Below are 20,538 nucleotides of genomic sequence, written 5' to 3'. Positions count from 1 at the left end.
TACTAAGCGACGAACCCGCCCCGGGACTCCTCTTTCGCTTGTCACGCCGAGGCAGGCACGCGCGCGGAAGCAGCTGCGCTTGCGCGGTTGGGGGCGGGGCGAGCTCGTGGCCGTTAGCGGTCCGACCCGCCCAACTGCCGGTTTCCCTACGGTCCCCGTGGGGCCGCAGTCCTCGTGGCCCCGCCCCGGCTTGAGCCCTCGCCTCCTTCGCCCGCGCAGTCACCCCGCGGGGCGGCCGCCCGTGAAGTAGCGATCACGGCTTGTGACAACGAATAAGTTCCCTCGATAGCGGCGCCCTCAGCAACAGCTGGGTGAGCAGCCCGGCCCGGGAGTGGCGGCCCTTACGCTACCGTGAGGAGCGAGCGGCGGAGGCGACCTCCAGCCCGGCCCCGCACCAGCCCCCCGGCCGGCGCGACATGAGCCTGGTCTGGCATCCACGGGATGCTCCTTGAACCCCTTCTCCAGCTGTTACCTCTGGAGGACGGTTGTGGCCACACCGATACGTATTTTCCACATAGATCATTCTTTATTCTTGCGACCGCGGCGGAGCCGAATACGTTATTTTAAATTTATTCAGCAAGCACTTAGCCAGCCCTCATCCAGAGAAACAACTTGGTAAGCTTTTCGAGGGAGCCCGGACGGCCTGTGGAAGTCACGTCCCTCGAATGTTTTGGAAGGTAGCTGCATCTTTTCACTGCTAGGGTGCCCTGATTCCTGCTCCGGGAACGTCATGATCCAGCGGTGCCAAGCACTGAAGTTTCAGGGTTTACTGCGATATGGTCCGGGTAGCCCCGGCCGTGGGCAACCCGGGTGTCAGCCCCAGTGCATCCCCCAACGGGAACAGCCACGTCTGGGCGCGCCCTCTCTCCTCCACGCTGTCTTGGTGCTTTTTGGTGGAGTAAGGACACAGCAGATGTCAACTTCCGCAATTTCCTCTCCTGGCTTGGAAAAGGAGACGGGCCACGCACCAAAAGAAGGGAGAGCCGCCAGCCAATGGCCTCAGTAGCCACGTTCATGCACAGTAGGCGGGCAAAGGTCCCTAAAGAGATTCAGGATGCTAGAGTGTATGTATATCCCTGGTTCATGAAGCACTCCTTAGAAATACTGCTATCTTTCTCCCTCCTCTGACTTGACAGTAGTACTTTCTTCGTGGGTTATGTTGGTTCCTTTTGTCCCCATTCACTCTCAGGGGTTTACCCTGGGCCATTGAAAACTATTAATTTGTAATCCTAGTGACAGGGGGAGTTGCAGGGCATTTTCTCCACTATGGGACATTTTTTTTCTGTTCAGATCTAGACAAAAGTTGGCAACAAGCCAAACCTCAGTGGTCATCTGAGTCTGGTTTAAAAAAGAAAGAAAAAAGAGGGATAAGGAGATGTTAGTGTTATGCCTTATCTCTCACTAGAGGGAGTTAATACTTTTAGCCAAAATTTCACAGGCTACCCCCCAAGCCCCACCCCAGGAAAGACCAAGTTGATCTAGCTCCATCTGGGTAAGATTAAGGCATCCACATCTGGATGTCTTTTTTCCTGAGTGCTGTCTCATGAATTTAGTAGGCACCAAGAAACTATTTAACTAAATCAAGCAAATGGTTCCAACTTATACACTGCTGTGTGGTAACAGTACAACATGGGAGTCAAAGCTGGCCTTTGGAATGAAGCTATTTGGGTTCAGATCACACCTTTATCACACCTTTAACTCTGGCTTTGGGTGAAATAATTTGTTTGTGCCTCAGTCTCTTCACATTGAAAATGGAGGTAATTGTACCTAACACATGGGATTTTTATGTGTTAACACACAAAGTACCTTGAACACACCCAATTTAATAATTATTGGCTATTACATTGATACTTTGTAACCCTTTTATTCTGCCACATGTGTTGGGAGATGATATGCACCCCACCTTTGTGGAATGTGATATTCAGATGAGAACTAAATTACTGCTCCATGAGCTAGGAATATTACTCAAATGGTAGAGTGCTTGCCCAGAACAAGCATACAGCCCTAAATTCAATCCCCAGAACTCTCCACACATGAAATACTGACCAAACGCTATTTATATTCATAGTTGGAAGAGCCTATATTGTCCTCATCATAGTACAGAAGAATCCAAGATAGGAGAGAGAGGCAGCAACGGATGAAGACGATAAAAGAAAAGAAGAAGGAATGCCAAAGACTGAGGTAGATTAGTTGATGAGAGTGAGTTGGGAGAAAATGTCCAGTGGCCTGTGGTACATAAAACACTTCTGGCTCCCCTTGGCATGGTCTCATGCTGGGATTGAACTTGTGTGAAAGTACACACAAGGGGCTCCCAGACACTGCCTTCTTAGCGTGCCATAGCTGTCCTGGGTAGCTGGCTCTGAAATTTTATTACCTAAATTCACATCTTCTCTCGACCACTTGCTATGTGTCCTGGGATAGATCATTTCATTATACTTCAGTTTTCTCATCTGGTAAATATGCATATTGATGCATACAGCCACTTTTTCCCCCTAGTCCTGGGGCTTGAACTCGGGGCCTGGGCACTGTCCCTGAGCTTTTGCACAAAGCTAGTGCTCTACCACTTGAGCCACAGTACTGTTTTTTTCTGTTTATGTGGTATTGAGGAATCAAACCCAGGGCTTCATGCATGCTAGGCAAGCACTGTACCACTAAGCCACATTCCCAGCCCTAATGCAGCATTCCTTGGGCTAGTACATGTTAAAATACCAAGAATAGACTGGGTGGAATGAAACACAAGTATACTTCTGGTGCTTTTGCCCTCTCACTTTTTGGGGGGAAACAGAAGTACTCTCCAGTTGTTCCAAGAAGCAAGAAAAAGGCACAAGGTTTGAAACATGGCAGACAACGTGAACCAGCAAAAAACTAGAGGAGTCCCTGGATGAGAGGACTTATGTGAAGATGAGAAATGACTGAGAGCTTCAAGGCAGATTATATGCTCATGACCAACATTTCAATATGATACTGGTGAATGTGGAAGAAATGGTGACCAACATAGAAATTGCTGAGGAGATGTGTGAAGAGATAAATAAATCAATAAATGGAATGTTCCACTGCTCTTTGTTGGTGGAAATGGTGTTGTGCTCATTGCCCCTCTTCTGAGAGCTGGCTGAAACAAGGAATTTATCCCACATAGAAAGTAGGAGACTTTGTACAATTGCCTCTTCAAATGTACAAGTCATTCAGAGAACCCTGCATACTTTTTGATATTAAGACATGATGGAGGATTATTCCATTTCAAGATGAGTTGATTTGCAAGTAACTTCTTCAGGTAAATGGTATTTGTATTTTTCTCAACTGTTTCAATATATGTGACACCACACTGCTAGACTCCTCAGGAGTGATTTGCTCCATTGTTCCTGAAGACAACTTCTGAATGTTTTTCTTCAAATTAAATTAGATGTTTGCTTTTTTATTTAAAAAAAAAAAAGAATAGGCCCAGCAGGCTCATACCTGTAATCCTAATTTCAGGGTGGTGAGATCTGAGGATCTTGGTTCAAAGCGAGCCCAGGGAGGAAAGTCCTTAAGACTCTTATCTCCAGTTATGCACCCAAAAAAGCTGAAAAGTGGTAGAATGCTAGCCTTGATCAAAAGAGCTCAGGGACAGTGCCCAGGCCCCAGGACTAGCCCCCCAAAAAGTGTACAGAAAATATCAAGAGTAGTATCTACCGATGGGAAATACTCTGAACTTTGGTATCACTTCAGTGTGCATTAGAAAGATGGTACCACCTAGGTAGTTGTCAGAAAAAGAAAAAAGGGTTTGCTTTTACATTCATTGAATCAACATAGGCAGTGCAAGCACTTGGGACAGAAAGATGATTACAGAAAGATTGCTTAACTTTAACCCATACTTTCAAATAATGTAATGAGTATGATTTATGCTTTTGGAAAATATGGAATATGAAAACACTGGTATTTTAGCCTTTAATTATTTTGGGCGTCCATAAGATATGTGATGATATTTTAAGGGTTGGCCACCTTGTGCTTCTTTTTTCTCTTATATAGAAAATCTGCCAGGACTAGAAGGGTAATCCAGAGAAAGCCATCTTCAGAGCCTGGTAAGAAAAATGAGGCTGTGTTTGGCTACTGTGTCCAGTCCGTAGCAAAGAAGGCCACTCGTGTGGGGCAGTGAGCTTGCTTCTCTCACTATCACTCCACTTCCTTTCCAGATTCTCCCAAGATCGTGAAGAACTAAGGGTCTATAGCTTAAAGTTTTTATGTTTGAAGTTTATAAAGCAAATTAGTTAAAAGCCAATTGACAACAAAAGCTAGGAAGTTGTAGCCAAATCCTTCAGTATCATTTAAGTTATATCAAGGCCTGACATACCAAATGAGACCTCATCTTAATCTTTAGCACTTCCAAAATGACCCATTTTTCAGCCCAGATGGTCCCCAATTGTTTGGCTTTACAGTGATATGGAAACAAATTATTTTTATCTTTTCTTGTGCTGGCAATACGTGGTACAATGCTCTCTTGGAGTGCTGGGCAACAGCCACAAAACAGCACCCAGTCGGCCATACAATCATGAGAAGGAAACAAGATGTATTATGAATTTGCTAATTATTACATCTGGACATAAGCCCTTTGTAAGCTGAAGAGCATCTACACTCTTTCCTATACTTAAATAGTTGGTTCCCATGTTTTGTACTTTTGTTTTTTTCTTCTATCCTTTTTTATTTTTTTGTCAGTCTGGTGGCTTGAACTCAGGTGCTGTCCTTAAGCCTCTTTGTGCTCAAGGCTAGTGCTCTACCACTTGAACCATAGAGCCACTTCCACCTTTTTGGAGTAGCTTATTGGAGATAAGAATCTTATGAAGCCTTTTCTGCCCAGGCTAGCTTCAAACCACGATCCTCAGATCTCAGCCTCCTGAGTAGCCAGGATTATAGGCATTAGCCACCAGTGTCCAGCTTTCTCTTCCATTAATGGTCAAGTTGAGCCAGGCCTATATAACTAACTTTTATTTTTCAGTACTAGTGTTTGAACTCAGAGCCTCATATTTGCTTGGCAGGTGCTGTACTATTGAGCCATGCTTCCCAGTCCTTTTTTGCACTAGTTTTGTTTTGATTTTTTTTTTTGTCAGTCGTGGGGCCCAAACTCAGGGCCTAGGTCCTGTCCTTGAGCTTTTTCACTCAAGGCTAGCTAGCACTCTACCACTTGAGCCACAGCACCACTTTTGGTTTTCTGGTGGCTAATTGGAGATAAGAGTCTCACAGCTTTTCCTGCCTGGGCTGGCTTTGAACCATGATCCTCAGATCTCAGCCTCCTGAGTAGCTAGGATTACAGGTGTGAGCCATCAGCGCCTGTCTGCCCTAGTGATTTAAAGATAGTGTTTCACTTTTTGCCTGGCCCATGCACCGGGATCCTATTTTTATACTTCCACCATAGTGGGAATGACAAGCACATACCACCATTCCTAGCTTATTCTATTGAGACAGAGTCTTTCCAGCTTTTTTGCTCAGCAAGCCCAGAACCAAGGTCCTTCCCAATTCAGCCTCCTACATAGGATCACAGGTGCTACCATGCCCAGTTAACCCTAATGCTTTATGTTTACTCTTCTAGTTTGTCGACTATGCCTTCGAGAACCTGGGGATCCTGAGAAGCTAGGAGAATTCCTTCAGAAAGACAATCTCAGTGTGCATTATTTCTGTCTTGTGAGTATAAGCTTCCTTTGCTTTTTATGTTTTATGGCTTTTGCTATACAGACTATTTTTGAATCCAGCCTTAGTTCATAGTCTGAATAAAGACAGTGTTATTTTTCTTTCTAAATTTTTAAAATTTCTTCTTGCTTTCAATAAACCTAAGTCCTTCAACACAATGTTCAATAGAAGTGGTATGAGTGGTCATTCATGTCTTGTTCCCAACACTAGGGGGCAGTATCTCGTTTTCTACCATTATAAATATAGCTGTAAGATTTTGTTATAGGTGCTTTTAAAAGTCAGATTGTTTTACTGAGGATATCTGTGAATACTGAATTTGTCAAATGTATTTTCTGCTTCTGTTAAGATTATCTTAGGGCTGGGAATATGGCCTAGTGGCAAGAGTGCTTGCCTCCTACACATGAAGCTCTCAGTTCGATTCCCCAGCACCACATATATGGAAAACGGCCAGAAGGGGCGCTGTGGCTCACGTGGCAGAGTGCTAGCCTTGAGCGGGAAGAAGCCAGGGACGGTGCTCAGGCCCTGAGTCCAAGGCCCAGGACTGGCCAAAAAAAAAAAGATTATCTTAATTTTTCTCTCAGTTTGTTAATGTGTTTTGTTACAACTGGATTCTTTAATCTTACATTCCTGGAATATATCCTATTTGATCATAATGTATTATCCCATAAGCATAGTGTTGGATTCAACTTGTTAATATTTTGTTTGACTTTTACATCTGTGTGTATGAGAAAGAGCTTTTATTCTCCTTTCTTGGATGTCCTGCGGGTCTCAGGGCTTTGTTAATTCTGATGCATTTACAAGCATATACATTTTTAACATAAAAATAAACTTACTATATACAATGTTTCGTATCTTGCTTTATTTTCTTTTCATATATTTTGGAGATCTTTGCATATAGAACCTTATAGACCTAGTTGCTTCTTTTAATAGCTAATTGATACTTTATGGCATGGATGGGCCAAGAAATACTAAAACAAACTCCTATTAAAGATATTTTTAGATTTTTGATCTTTACTGATTTTTCTGTATATAGAAATAACACACGTTTATTGTAGAAAATGGTAGTAATACTTAAAATACAAATTAAACAAAAATCATTCATGCTATGGTTAAAGCTTTAAGGTAACTAGTCTTTAGATACATTTGTTTAAGCATAACTGGTAACATATAGCTATAAGCTAAATACCCCTACAGTCGTCTAACATTGTAGTGTTACCTTTCCTCTGATATCGGAATAAGATAACCTAATGCACTTGGGAGACTGAGGCAGGAAAATCACAGTTCAAGGCCAGCCTGGGCTGTATAGTGAGACCTGTCTCAATAAATTCTGAGTTCCTATTACACACTTATGCAACTGATTCATGTAACTAAAAGAAGTCTAGCAGTCTTTCTCAATATTGTTGGACAGTGATTGGTGATGATATTTTCCCAATGTATATAGTAGTTTAGCATCTTCCCTTGTTTTTTTATTGGTTGGTTGGTTGGCCTGCCTTTTGAGACAAGGCCTCATTATTTCCAGACACCTGACCCTCTTACCTCAGCCTCCCAAATGCTGTGATTACAGCTATGACCTACCATTCCCAGCTGCTTCTTTCTCCTCAATTTCCCACTCCAGATTGTTTCCAGGAAGCTTTTCAGAAACAAAAGGCCCTTTATGCCAGGCATGGTAGTTCATTTCCAGCACTTAGGAAGCTGAAACAAGAGGATCATGAGTTTGGGGCCAACCTGAGCTATGTTGCTATACCATGTCTTAAAAACACAAACAAGAAACAAAGTCCCCTTTAAAGTGTATTTTTTTTTTTTGCCAGTCCTGGGCCTTGAACTCAGGGCCTGAGCACTGTCCTTGGCTTCTTTTTTTTTTTTTTTTTTTTTTTGCTCAAGGCTAGCACTCTGCCACTTGAGCCACAGCGCCACTTCTGGCCATTTTTTATCTATGTGGTGCTGAGGAATCGAACCCAGGGCTTCCTGTATAGGAGGCGAGCACTCTTGCCACTAGGCCATATTCCCAGCCCTTTAAAGTGTATTTTTAAAAGTGCACTTCCTGCTTTGCACCAGCGACTCATATCTATAATCCTAGCTACTCAGGAGGCTGAGATCTGAGAATTTCAATTCAAAGCTATTCTTGGACAGACAAATCCAAGAGAAATGAAAAATAATGGCATTCGCAGGGAAATAGTCAGATCTTGAACAAATAATGTTGAGTGAGACAAGCCTAGAACACAGAGAACAAAGGCACATATTCTCCTTAATATATGATTGTTGGGGATGGGGAGAATAGTAGAGGTCATGTCTGCAAAATAACAAACTTCTTTTCAAATGGTATTTCCACATGTTTGGGTCAGCAACTTTACATTATGCATCTAAAACCAAACAATTACTAAATAAACAGAAAAAGGTCTAGGATAGACCTATCAGAGGATCACAATAGTTTAACAGCTATGTACATGATTATATAAGATGAAGCTAAGCAAAATGAACTACAAGAGATGGAAACAGGAGGGGCTGGGAATATGGCCTAGTGGCAAGAGTGCTTGCCTCATATACACGAAGCCCTGGGTTCAATTCCTCAGCACCACATATATAGAAAAGGCTAGAAGTGACACTGTGGTTCAGGTGGCAGAGTGCTAGCCTTGAGAAAAAAAAAAAAAGAAGCCAGGGACAGTGCTCAGTTCCTGAGTCCAAGCCCCAGGACTGGCAAAAAAAGAGAGAGAGAAAGAGAGAGAGAGAGAGAGAGAGAGAGAGAGAGAGAGAGAGAGAGAGAGAGAGAGAGAGAGAGAGAGATGGAAACAGGAAGATTCTATTGTTGTCATTATGTTTAATGTACTTGGTGAATTTCCTTTGGCGTACCCACTGTGGTCACTGTATATGATTTTGGTACACTGGATATTGTATATATGCTTATCTGAACTAGGGAAGGGAATGAAAAATGAGGGAGGTGTAACAAATAAGACAAGAAATGTACTCACTACCTTATTATGTAACTGTGCCCCCTCTGTACATCACCTTGTCAATAAAATGTAATTGAAAAAAATAAAGCTACATTTTCTCTAAAATAAAAAACATGTGCCAGTCCTGGAGTTTGAACTCAGGACCTGGACACTCTCCCTGAGCTTTTTGTTCATGGCTTTACTACTTGAGCCACAGCTCCACCTCCATTTTTTTAGTAGTTAATTGGAGATAAATGTCTCATAGACTTTCCTGCCCAGGCTGGCTTCAAACCTCATCTGACATCCTCAGATCCTCAGATCTCAGCCTCCTGAGTAGCTAGGATTACAGGTGTGAGCCACTGGTGCCTGGATCTACAGGATGAGCTTTGAAAATATGGTTTGCCCTTCAGTAGTAATACTCTGACAAAAGTATTCTGTACTGAAGAGTGATATAGCAGGAGGGATAAAAGAGTGGGGTCCATAGGCCCAAGTGTGAATGCGACTTCTACTACTCTTTGTCATGTGACCCTAGCCCATGCCACTTGTCACACTGTACCTCAGTGGCCACTATAAGAGAAAGGTCACAATAACCTTGGTATCATAGAACTGTGGTAAGCACAAAATGAGTGTGTACAAAGGAAATGTTTTCCCAATGTTCAGCACACAATAGCCAGCAGCCCTCAGTAAATGAGAGGCAATGTAATGTAAAGGTATATGGAAGCTCAGGTTCTGGATTTCTATGGCCTTGAGAAAGTCACATCTGTGGAAAGGAAATGTTGGTTTATTCAATAAGTTAATATTTGTACATTGAATTACATAACTTGAGAGTGTAGGGATGGGAGGGAGAAAATGGGGAGGAATGATGGAAGGGGTGGCATTGATCAAGAAGCATTGTGCTCATAACCTGACATGGAATTGTAACCTCTTTGTAGAACCACTTAATAATAATAATAGTAATAATAAATTTTTAAAGTGTTTGAGCATTCCCAACCCATAGTGCTGCAGAAGCCTTCATAAAGAAATTGTCTTGTAAATGTCTGTGACATATATAGATATAGATATAGATATAGATTTCCAGCAAATTATTTCTTAGCTCTCCTTCCTGGTCATTGTGACCCCACTTCACTATTTCACTGATCATTCCTGTTGACTGCCTGTTTCTGCTGCTCCCTCAGATCTTATCTAGTAAGCTGCCTCAGAGGGGCCAATCCAACAGAGGTTTCCATGGATTCCTGCCTGAAGATATCAAAAAAGAGGCAGCCCGGGCTTCTAGGAAGGTTAGAATCCTTTGAAATGGGTAGGCCTCTTCTAATGCCTCTCTCAGAATCCCTGTTTCTAGAAGTCAAATGACTTGGATTTTCCAAAAGAAAATCTCTCCCCCCCCCCTTTTCCTTCCTGGGGGAGGGTGGTGTACGCGCATGCACACCCATGCCCATGCACCATGCTAAGGATCAAACCCAGGGTGGGTGCTTGTTGTGCTAGGGATTATACCCTAAGCAAGTTCTGTGCCACTAAGCTACACCCATAGTACTGGTCCTTCTCGTAAGTCCCATTCTCCTTTGAATGTAGCATCCTAAAGAGAGAGAACAACATCCTGAGAAAACAGAACTCAGTGTTACTTGAAGCTCAACTTTTAGGGTGCCCTAAAGCATTTAAGGCAAATGAGGAAAGAAAATGGTTGTTGCTTCTCGATATTTCCATTCCACAGAAAGATGTGTATCTTTCTCGGGTCACTGAGCACTGTCTGGGATCCCCTTTACAGATCTGCTTTGTGTGCAAGAAAAAAGGAGCTGCTATCAGTTGTCAGAAGGACCATTGCATCAGAAACTTCCATCTGCCTTGTGGCCAAGAAAGGGGTTGCCTTTCACAATTTTTTGGAGAGTACAAGTAAGTGAAAGAGTAAAGTTAGTTAAGCTGCCCCTTTGCAACTTGCTGTTTAGCCACGTAATGAAATCAGAACTAAGTGTTCACAGGCCTGTTTTGATTCACCAGCAAATCTGTCCCTCCGCTCAATAATGGGAAACAGTGTCTTGACTTGGATATTTCACAGGAGTTTCTTCTTGCTTCCTGTCCCCCCTCCTTAAATTACAAACAGCTGGAGTTCATAGACAGCTGCTCAGAACTAAGTGGGGCTTTAAAGAATGAGAGGTTGGGGAGACAACCTTGGGAGCTTTGCTTGGGGGAAGAGCAGCCGTGAGAAGGCATGGGGCTGTTCTTCACCCTGCTTACACTCCTCCCTGAATGTGGAGGGTCACCGAGCACTGGCCTGGATGGCTGATTTCCTAGCCTTCTTAGGCAGGCAGCTGGGAATCAGCATCAGTGACAAGTCTGTTTACCCTGTCATAGATCATTTTGTGGAAAACATCGCCCAACACAGGACATCCAACAGGGGAAATTGAGGGAGGAAAACTGCGTCTTATGTTGTGAAGACTTATCTCAAGCGAGTGTTGAAAACATCCAGAGCCCATGTTGTAGTCAAACTATCTACCACCGCAAGTGCATCCAGGTGGGGCTTTCTCTACCCTTGGGGTGGAGGGGCCTTCCACAATTACCTTAGCTCCCTGCATGAAACACTCAGGCAAGCTTTAATTTCAGCACTGCAGGCTGCAGACAGGACTGCTTCTGATCAGTGAAAGTAGTCAGCCTAGACTCTGGCCATCCTTGGACCACAGCATCTCATTCATGATAAGACAGGCTGAACAAAATCCTCTTGCTAGCCAGGTGCTGATAGTTCATACCTTTAATCCTAGCTACTCAGGAATCTGAGATCTGTGGACTGTGGTTTGAAGGCAGCCTAGGCAGGAAATCTGTGAGATTCTTGTCTCCAATTAACCACCAGAAAACCAGAAGTGGAGCTTTGGCTCAAACTGGTAGAGTGCTGGTCTTTAGCAAAAAAGCTCAAGGATAACACCCAGGCCCTGAGTTCAAGCCCCATGACCACCAACAACAATAACAACAACAATAAGATTCCTCTGGATTGCTAGAGCAAATAGACTCATCCCAGTCAAGTACCATCAAAATCAGCCTCATTACTGGGATGAAAAAAAAGAAAATGTATTCAGGCACCTGACCCCTACTTAGCACGGTCAGAGATGGTAGTTAAGACACTCTGGGAACTATTTTGAAAGCATTTTGGTTTCAGACTGGATACCTGGTCTTGCAATCTTCACACTAGTCCACCTGAACTGCTTTTCCTGAATACCCACCCCCCCCCCATGGGGTAAGGGTCGGAGTGGGAAGAAGGTGGTCAGTGTTTGAAAAACACAAACCTCTTGTTTCTTTTTACAGAAATATGCCCACACATCAGCAAAGCATTTCTTCAAATGTCCCCAGTGTAACAACAAAGAAGAGTTTCCTCAAGAAATGCTAAGAATGGGAATACATATTCCAGACAGGTATTGGAAACTTTACCACAGGAACTGAGCCAGGGAGTGGGTTGCCTAGATTTTTAGAGAGGAGGTGAGTATGAGAATAGTTTGGACAGTGAGCATGGTGAATGAAGGTGTTGATAGATGGTGAAGAAGGGAAGGTGAGGAGAATGCTTCGCAATTTTCACAAGAAAAGGAAAGAGCAGGGTGTAGGTATCTCACACTTGTCATCCTAGCTACTCAGGGGACTAAGATCTGAGGATCATAGTGTGAGCTAGCCCAAGCAGGAAACTCTGTGAAACTCCTCTATCTCCTCTTAACCACCAGAAAGCTGGAAATGGAGCTATGGCTCAAGTGGTAGAGTGCTATTCTTGAGCAAAAAATTAAACCTTGAGGACAGTGCCCAGGCCGAGTTCAAGCCCCAGGACTGATGAGAGAAAGGGAAGAAGGGGAAGAAGGGGAAAAAGGAAAGAAGGAGGGGAAGGAGGGAAAGAGAGAGAGAGAAGGGAGAGAAAACTGGGCTGAAGTAGGGTTTCTAAAAAGGGTACTTTGGGGAGCAGAATTCCCTGTGGCAATGGGTTCTTGACTTCCAGGGTGAAACTAAGGAACCCCTGTGTTGCCGTCCCACAGCCATTTCCCCAGCCTTGGTGAACTTGTGCTGTGCTTAGCTGTGCTTGGCTTGGGTCATTAGTTCCTTCCTGGTGAACAAAGAGGATTGTATGTCTTTTACTGTGTTTCTTCTCCCACTACAGAGATGCTGCCTGGGAACTTGAACCAGGGGCTTTCTCAGAGTTATACCAGCGCTATCAGCACTGTGATGCCCCCACCTGCCTGTATGAACAAGGCAGAGACAGCTTTGAAGAAGAAGGGTAGGGAGAAGCTCCTGCCTAGAAAGCTAGGAGTGCCATCTTAGAATTAGACTTTGGCACAGTTATTAGGAGAAAGAAGTTCCCCCATCTTCAAATCTTTGGATGCTAATTGTTAAGCCCCATTTTTTAAACTTTTATTTTTTGGGTTTTTTTTTTCTTTTTTGTCAGACGTGGGGCTTGAACTCAGAGCCTGGGCACTGTCCCTAAGCTCTTCAGCTCTAGGCTAGATCCCTGCCACTTGAGCCAGAGCACCACTTCCTAAACTTTTATTTTTTATTTATTTTTATTTATTTATTTTTTTTGGCCAGTCCTGGGCCTTGGACTCAGGGCCTGAGCACTGTCCCTGGCTTCTTCCCGCTCAAGGCTAGCACTCTGCCACTTGAGCCACAGCGCCGCTTCTGGCCGTTTTCTGTATATGTGGTGCTGGGGAATCGAACCTAGGGCCTCGTGTATCCGAGGCAGGCGCTCTTGCCACTAGGCTATATCCCCAGCCTTAAACTTTTATTTTTAATTGTTATTATAAAGGTGATATACATAGCTATATCCCATTCTTGACCAGCCCCTGACTCATTATGTGCAGACAGATCTCATTGAAGGTCTACTTCTGATGCCGGGAAAGAGACATGTGTGACTAATTCCTTTCTAAATCCATCTTGTGAAGGGCTATGCAGGCTTCTGGGATTAGCATTCAGTCTCTAAACTTCAAATCTGTGATGGTTGAAATGGATCATTAAAAGAAATAAAAAAGCCTAGGGTTGGGGATGGGAATATGGCCTAGTGGCAAGAGTGCTTGTCTCATATACATGAAGCCCTGGGTTCAATTCCCCAGCACCACATATAGAGAAAACAGCCAGAAGCGGTGCTGTGGCTTGAGTGGCAGAGTGCTAGCCTTGAGCAAAAAGAAGCCAGGGACAGTGCTCAGGCCCTGAGTTCAAGCTCCAGGACTGGCAAAAAAAAAAAAAAAAAGCCTAGGGTTAGGCACTGGAGGCTCACACCTATAGTACTAACTACCCAGGAGGCTGAGATCTGAGGATCGTGGTTCAAAAACAGCCCAAACAGAAATGTCCACAAGACTCTCCTCCAATTAACTAGCAAAATGCTACAAGTGGAGGTATGGCTCAACAGTAGAGTACCAGCCTTGAGCAAAAAAGTGAAGTTAGAATGTGAGGCCCTGAAATCAAGCCCCAGTATCAGCACACACACACACACACACACACACACACACACACACACACGCCCAGGATGCTCTCAGCATAGCTGAGGCTGGCCAGCAGCAAACATTCAGAGGGTAGGGTGATGTTCTATTGTCTTCCTCATCTCTCCTTGGCTTTTCCTATAGGAAGTGGTGCCTCGTTTTGTGTGCTACGTGCGGATCCCATGGAACCCATAGAGATTGCTCCTTTCTTAGATCCAACGGCAAGAAATGGGAATGTGAGGAGTGTTCACCTTCTCCTTCAGCCGCAGGTGGAGCTGGAAGGATGGTTTGGTCTATGAACTGGGATAGGACTGGGGACTTGTGATGCCTGAAAAGAGAACAGGGGCTTTTAGTGGGGCCTTTAGCTTTGGGAGGAAAGTGGCTTGGGACAACCTAAGGACCTGCGCCTGGGAGAAACAAAGGGTTTAGTTGTCCTTTCCCACCTTTCTTTCACCAGTCTATGTACCTGAAAATTCAAATGACATCCCCTGCTGCAGCAGCACCTTCCATCCCCAGGAGCAATTCTACAGAGATTCCAGCCCGGGAGAAAATCCAGGCTCTTGTTGGAATGATTGGCCAGGACCTTCCTTGGTTGAAAATCCAGAGTCCTCTGGTGGCAGGAGGAACCATTCCTGGCAGTCCAAGGGAATCAAAGTTCCTAAGAGCTGCAAAAAATCCCAGTAACAGCTTCTGAGTAGTTGCTGCCAAGCACAGTTGGGTACGAAGTAGCACTCCTCCATTGGGTATTGGGGAAGGAGGGAACATTTTGGGACTGTGAGACAGGGAAAGAGGGCCTGCAGTGAGACTATGAGCCAAGCAAAGAAGCCCCAGGAGAGCGGGAGGGAAGAGCAGAGGCAAGATGCCAACAGCCAGATGTATGTGTGGCTATGAGAGTGCCTTTGCTTGCTCTTCCCAGTTCTCTTTATTCCACCAAGATTCTTCCACCTTAATCTGGTTCTCATATGCCTCTTCTTACTTCACTCATGCTTGTTATTTTGCAAATAAAAGTTTTCTCTCCGTTGATGTCTCCTTATAAGTTCACTCTGAAACTTGTTTAAAATACTAAAGAGTCTGAGTGCCAGTGGCTCATGCCTATAATCCTAGCTACTCAGGAGGCTGAGATATGGGGAACACAGTTTGAAGCCAGCCAGAGCAGAAAAGTCAATGAAACTTACCTCCAATAAACTACTTTTAAAAAGCCAGAAGAGGCACTGTGACTTGAGTGGTAGAGTGCTAGCCTTGAACACAAAGAGGCTCAGAGATGGCCCCGAGTTCAAGTCCCAGGACTGGCAAAAAAAACCACAACACAACAAAAACAAAAAACAAAGAGTCTGGTGGGTAAAGTAAGGGAATTTGAAAACTTACCCTTCTAATAGCATAAGGAAAGCTATTGAACAGTAGTGGGGAGAGGAGGGTCCAGGAAAGAGCAATAGATGAGGTCAATCTGACCAAATTATGTGCATATATGAATTACTATGGTAAACCCTCACATAATTAATATATGCTGGAACAAAAGTGAATCACAGGAAAAGTAAAATATGCTATGTTGGCGGAGCAAGTATCATTGAAAAGGAAAAGGACCAATAGAAGGTGACTGGCATATGAAAATAGAGTAATGAAACTTGTTGGAATTGATTTAAGGATGGGAGAGGGTGGATAGAGGGAGAGAGAGGAGGTAAATTTGATTGGGGCACATTGTCCATATGAAAATTACATTGAACCTTCCTTGTATAACTAATATATTCCAATTTTTTTTTCCAGTCCTGGGGCTTGGGACTCAGGGCCTGAGCACTGTCCCTGGCTTCTTTTTGCTCAAGGCTAGCTAGCACTGTACCTCTTGAGCCACAGCGCCACTTCTGGCCATTTTCTATATATGTGGTGCTGAGGAATCAAATCCTGGGCTTCATGTATAGAAGGCAAGCACTCTTGCAATTAGGCCATATTCCCAGCCCCCAAAAATATTTTTTAAAGTAAATTCACATCTCTAATTCATAAAGTTTAGTATAGAACTTTCAAAATAGAACATAGATGTGTTTCTTTGGCAGGTAGTCATTCTGCAGGAAAATAGTCCAGGGACAGAGATTATCATCCTTGTACACGTAAGTACAAGGTGAGCCCGAGCTGAGCACTGGTGGCTTACATTTGTAATCTTAGCTACTCAGGAAGTTGACACTTGGAGGATTGTGTTTTGAAGCCAGCCCAGGCAGAAAAGTCTGAGAGACTCCTCTCCAATTAACAGCAAAAAGCTGATCAGGAAGCATGAAACAAGTGGCAAGAAAGCTGAGCAAGTGTTTGAGGCTGATGTCAAGCTTGAGTACCAAGAGGAAAAAAGGAAGGAAAGAAAAGGAAAGGAACGAGAAAGGAGAAAGAAAGGAAAGGAAAGACAAGAGGCTAGGCACTGATGGCTCACACCTGAAACCCTAGCTACTCAGGAAGTTGAGATGATGGTCATGATTTGAAGCCAGCCTAACAAGTAACAAGAAAGTCTGTGAGACTCATATCTCCACAAAGCTACAAAGGAAGCCAGAAGTGGTGGTGTGGTTCAACTGGTAGAGCACAGGGGCTGGGAATATGGCCTAGTGGCAAGAGTGCTTGCCTCCTACACATGAAGCTCTCAGTTCGATTCTCCAGCACCACATATATGGAAAACGGCCAGAAGGGGCGCTGTGGCTCAGGTGGCAGAGTGCTAGCCTTGAGCGGGAAGAAGCCAGGGACAGTGCTCAGGCCCTGAGTCCAAGGCCCAGGACTGGCCAAAACAAAAAGTGGTAGAGCACAAGCCTTGAGCAAATGAGTTCAGGAACAGCACCCAGGCCCTGAATTCAAGCCCCAGGACTGGCACCAAGAAACAGAGAGAGGGAAGGAGGGAGGAAGAGAGAGCGAGAGGGGGAGAGAGAGAGAGAGAGAGAGAGAGAGAGAGAGAGAGAGAGAGAGAGAGAGAGAGAGAGAGAGAGAGAGAGAGAGAAAGAGAGAGAGAGAGAGAGAGAGGAAGAAGAAGAAGAAGAAGAAGAAGAAGAAGAAGAAGAAGAAGAAGAAGAAGAAGAAGAAGAAGAAGAAGAAGAAAGGGAGGACCAACATAGCAATCCACATAACTGAGAAGAGGTCCTTATTGCTAGGCTTGGGGCCCTCAAAAATATGTTGAAGTGCATGTAGGACAGAAGAGCTCCACTCACTTGAGCCAATATAGTCTTAGCACACTCTACAGCTGGAGTGAGCCAGTCAAACCCCTCAAGCCTGATAGTTTGAGCATTTCTGTCTATAGTGTATGAATTTTCATGCCAGGACATTCACATTAGGCAAGACATCTAGGATGGGAATATGACAAAAGGCCTAGGGTGAAACTGAATACAGCCTGTCTAACAGTTGTATGTTTTCAGTGATTTCATGGGATCTGGATAAGTGAGGGAAACTCAGAACCCTTGCCAGATACTGAATTCTCAGGGTTGCATTGAGTCATTGTCATTTAACAGTGGAGGATAGTGTTCTCATTCCAAATATTACTGACATCCAAAATGTATACAGTGATTGCCTTCAAATTTGACCAGATTCACTTAGACTCAAATGAAGAGTGTCAGTGTTTTATTACTATCAAAGTATTTAAGCAACTAACATATTTTTTAAAAGTCTAATATGGCTAGTTGTGAGGCTTACTGGCAGAACACATGCTTACCATGTGTGCAAGGCCTGGGTTCAACCCCCAGCACACAGAGTCTAATGGTATAAAAGGATTATAATGAAAAACACCCTCAATTTACCCTCTCTATTTCCAGCCCTATTCCCTAGAGACAACTACTTGCCATTTTTTAATCCATTCCTTAATTGATTAATCTTAGACATTATTGGCTTCTATTGTGTGTATAAAGACTTAGAAAGCTTTAAAAAGCTTCCTACTTTATATAAACTTGTTCACTCTAGATAGCAATATAGAGGTTACTAAAAAACTAAACACAGAACCACTGTGATCCAGCAATTCCATTCTTGGGCATTTATCCAAAAGACTACAAATTAGGATACAGTAAAAAAAAAACACTTGCACAGCCATGGTTTTGTAGCACAATTCACCATAGCCAAAGTGTGGAATCAACTCAGATGTTCCTCAATGGATAAATGGATCAAGAAAATGTATGTATATACAGTGGAATTGTAATCATCCATTAGAATGATGTTGCATCATTTGCAAAGAAACAGAAGGAAAAAAATCATATTATGTGAAGTAAAACCCAGAGAGAGACAATGGATATTTTTTTCTCATAAGTGGAATCTAGAATTTATTTATAAATATGTAAATAAACACTTTAGGGTGGTATTCAGTGCATAAGTGAATTAACCAAAATATGGTAGATTCAGGGAGGAACTCAAACAATGTAATTCCTTAGAAAGACTAACTCACAGTCCAACAAAATAAACCCCAGAAAATTGATATGCAAACATGGGGGATGGGATCAAGGGTAGACAAATGAAGGGAGGAAGATGGGGGAGAATGATATTCAGTGTATATTCTACAAAAGTAAGGAAATTGAGGGAAGGAGTGAGTGGGGTTGAGAAGGATGAGAGAATGATGAAAGGGGTGACATTGATCAAGATGCACTGTATTCATAAACTGCTTTGTTGCACATCCTTTGTCCTTTGTATAACTACTTAAAGATAATAAAAAGGAATTTATCAGCCAGGGGAGTGGGGAGCTTCCGAGATAGGAACATGGCTTAGCGGTAGAGTGCTTGCCTAGCATGCATGAAGCTCTGGGTTCAATTCCTCAGCACCACATACACAGAGAAAGCCAGAAGTGGTGCTGTGGCTAAAGTGGTAGAGTGCTAGCTTTGAACAAAAAGAAGCCAGATCCCAAGTCCCAAGCCCCAGGACTGGCAAAAAAAAAAAAAAAAGCTTCCTTCTTTTACACTCATCTTAAATAGCTGTATTACAATTCTTTATTAACTATTGGTTACATTATTACAACTATGTAAATGCTTCTTATTTTTGGTGGTTAATTGGAGATAAGAGTATCATGAACTTTCCTGCCCAAGCTGGCTCTGAACTTTGATCCTCAGATCTCAGCCTCCTGAGTAGCTAGGATTATAGATAATCCCATTCTTGTAGACTTGAAAATTTCTTAAACTTTTTTGGGGATGTTTGTTTCATTTTGTTTGCTGATAGTAGGACTTAAGCTTAGGGCCTTGTGCTTGCTAGGCTTCCTTTCTCAGCTTGCTTGCTGGGCTGGTGATCTACCATTTGGCCATATCCCTCCATACTTTGTTTTTCCTGTGCTTGTATAGCCCATGTGATTCTTGTGGGTGTATCTCTCCTGCTAGATTGGTAGCCCCCCTACAGATGGTGACAGGAAGGAACTGTTCTTCTTCTCATGGTACCTAGTCTAGATTCCCACCTTCAAAGATAGTTTGACATCTACTGATCCCATACATATATGTTCACCCTTGTATTCCTAAATCCGTTGTTCTGTTGCCAAACACCAGAGGACGCTGTTAGCATGTTGACAATTATAAACCTGAAACCTGAAAAGTGAGAATGGTTGATATATAAAGCAAACTCCTGTTTCGGTATTACATAATTTATTGTTCCTTACTCATTCTACCTAAACATATTTATTTGAATTCATTGATGCGGTATGTTTCTGTTATGTTCAGAGATTAATATAAAAGGTACTTATGGTATTTCCACCACATGTCAAACCTTCAAACAACACTGCCCTTACAGTCTATCCAGGCCCAAAGTGACCCCATTAACCCAGCTGCCCTCCTCCTACCCATCAAAAATGGTGAATTTCTGTCTCAAAAAGAATGTGTGATATAGTTCTGTTCCTTTTCTGCACTGCCTTCCTATCATATACACACATACATGTACACACAGAGATGCACACTCACTGACACCAGGGTCTCTGATCCAAAGGTTCTAGCCTCTGTGGAAAGAACAGGAAGCTACTATGAAACACAGTACTTCCACTGTTTCTGATCCCAGGGCCATGGTTTCCAGAGAGTTTCAGCTCCCTGTGTGCTCCTAATCTGGCTAGAGGTCAGTCTAGAGCTCCCAGAGGTGAGAAATGTCCTGGTGGCTAAACAAAGGAACCCTATTCCAAAAGGTCTGTTTTCCAAGTCAGTGCCAGTAGCTCATGCTTGTAAACCTAGATACTCAGGAGTCTGAGATTTTAGGATTGAGGCTCAAAGCCAGCCTGGGCAAACAAATCTGAGACTCTTATATCCAATTATCCAGACTTCTATCCAATATAGCTCAAGTGGTAGAACATTGGCCTTAAGTGAAAGTTAATTGAAAGCTTGAGGCCTTGAGTTCGAGGCCCTGAGTTCAAGCCCCAGTACCAGGGGAAAAAATATTTAAGCCTTAATTTCCCAACCCCCCAAATCTAAGTGACAAGTATAAAGAGTTTGTCTCTTTGTCTCTTTTTGCCTCTGTCTCTGTCTCTGTCTGTCTCTGTCTGTCTGTCTGTCTCTCTCTCTCTCCTCTCTTTTCACGCATACTCACATACACACACATAAACACACATGCTCTTACTTCTC

General features: G+C 43.4%; 1 protein-coding gene across 4 annotated transcripts; it reads left to right on the top strand.

Moving 5' to 3' along the window:
* Positions 1–134: 134 nt before the first annotated feature.
* Phf7 (PHD finger protein 7) lies at positions 135–15,047 on the top strand. Of its 4 annotated transcripts, none has more exons than XM_048355882.1 (11): positions 135–615; positions 2,069–2,181; positions 4,006–4,058; positions 5,561–5,652; positions 9,761–9,862; positions 10,348–10,472; positions 10,932–11,091; positions 11,874–11,980; positions 12,706–12,822; positions 14,162–14,286; positions 14,475–15,047. In XM_048355882.1, exons 2-11 carry the CDS (start codon positions 2,138–2,140, stop codon positions 14,699–14,701), a joined length of 1,152 nt encoding a protein of 383 aa, XP_048211839.1. In that variant the 5' UTR covers positions 135–615; positions 2,069–2,137; the 3' UTR covers positions 14,702–15,047. The 4 variants fall into 4 exon arrangements, with proteins under 4 accessions (XP_048211839.1, XP_048211840.1, XP_048211842.1 ...); XM_048355883.1 differs by having other exon boundaries at positions 135–677; XM_048355885.1 differs by lacking the exon at positions 12,706–12,822.
* Positions 15,048–20,538: the final 5,491 nt, after the last annotated feature.

Source organism: Perognathus longimembris, chromosome 10 (genome assembly GCF_023159225.1).
Source record: "Perognathus longimembris pacificus isolate PPM17 chromosome 10, ASM2315922v1, whole genome shotgun sequence".
NCBI lineage: Eukaryota > Metazoa > Chordata > Mammalia > Rodentia > Heteromyidae > Perognathus > Perognathus longimembris.
This window is presented reverse-complemented; position numbering and strand designations above follow the sequence as displayed.

Bases quoted from the DNA above. Each gene is read 5' to 3' on its own strand.
- Phf7 (XM_048355882.1), top strand. From the start codon at position 2,138: ATGAAGACGATAAAAGAAAAGAAGAAGGAATGCCAAAGACTGAG. The intron at 10,473-10,931 runs GTAAGTGAAAGA...ACCCTGTCATAG, and splicing joins CAATTTTTTGGAGAGTACAA to ATCATTTTGTGGAAAACATC. The intron at 12,823-14,161 runs GTAGGGAGAAGC...CTTTTCCTATAG, and splicing joins GACAGCTTTGAAGAAGAAGG to GAAGTGGTGCCTCGTTTTGT.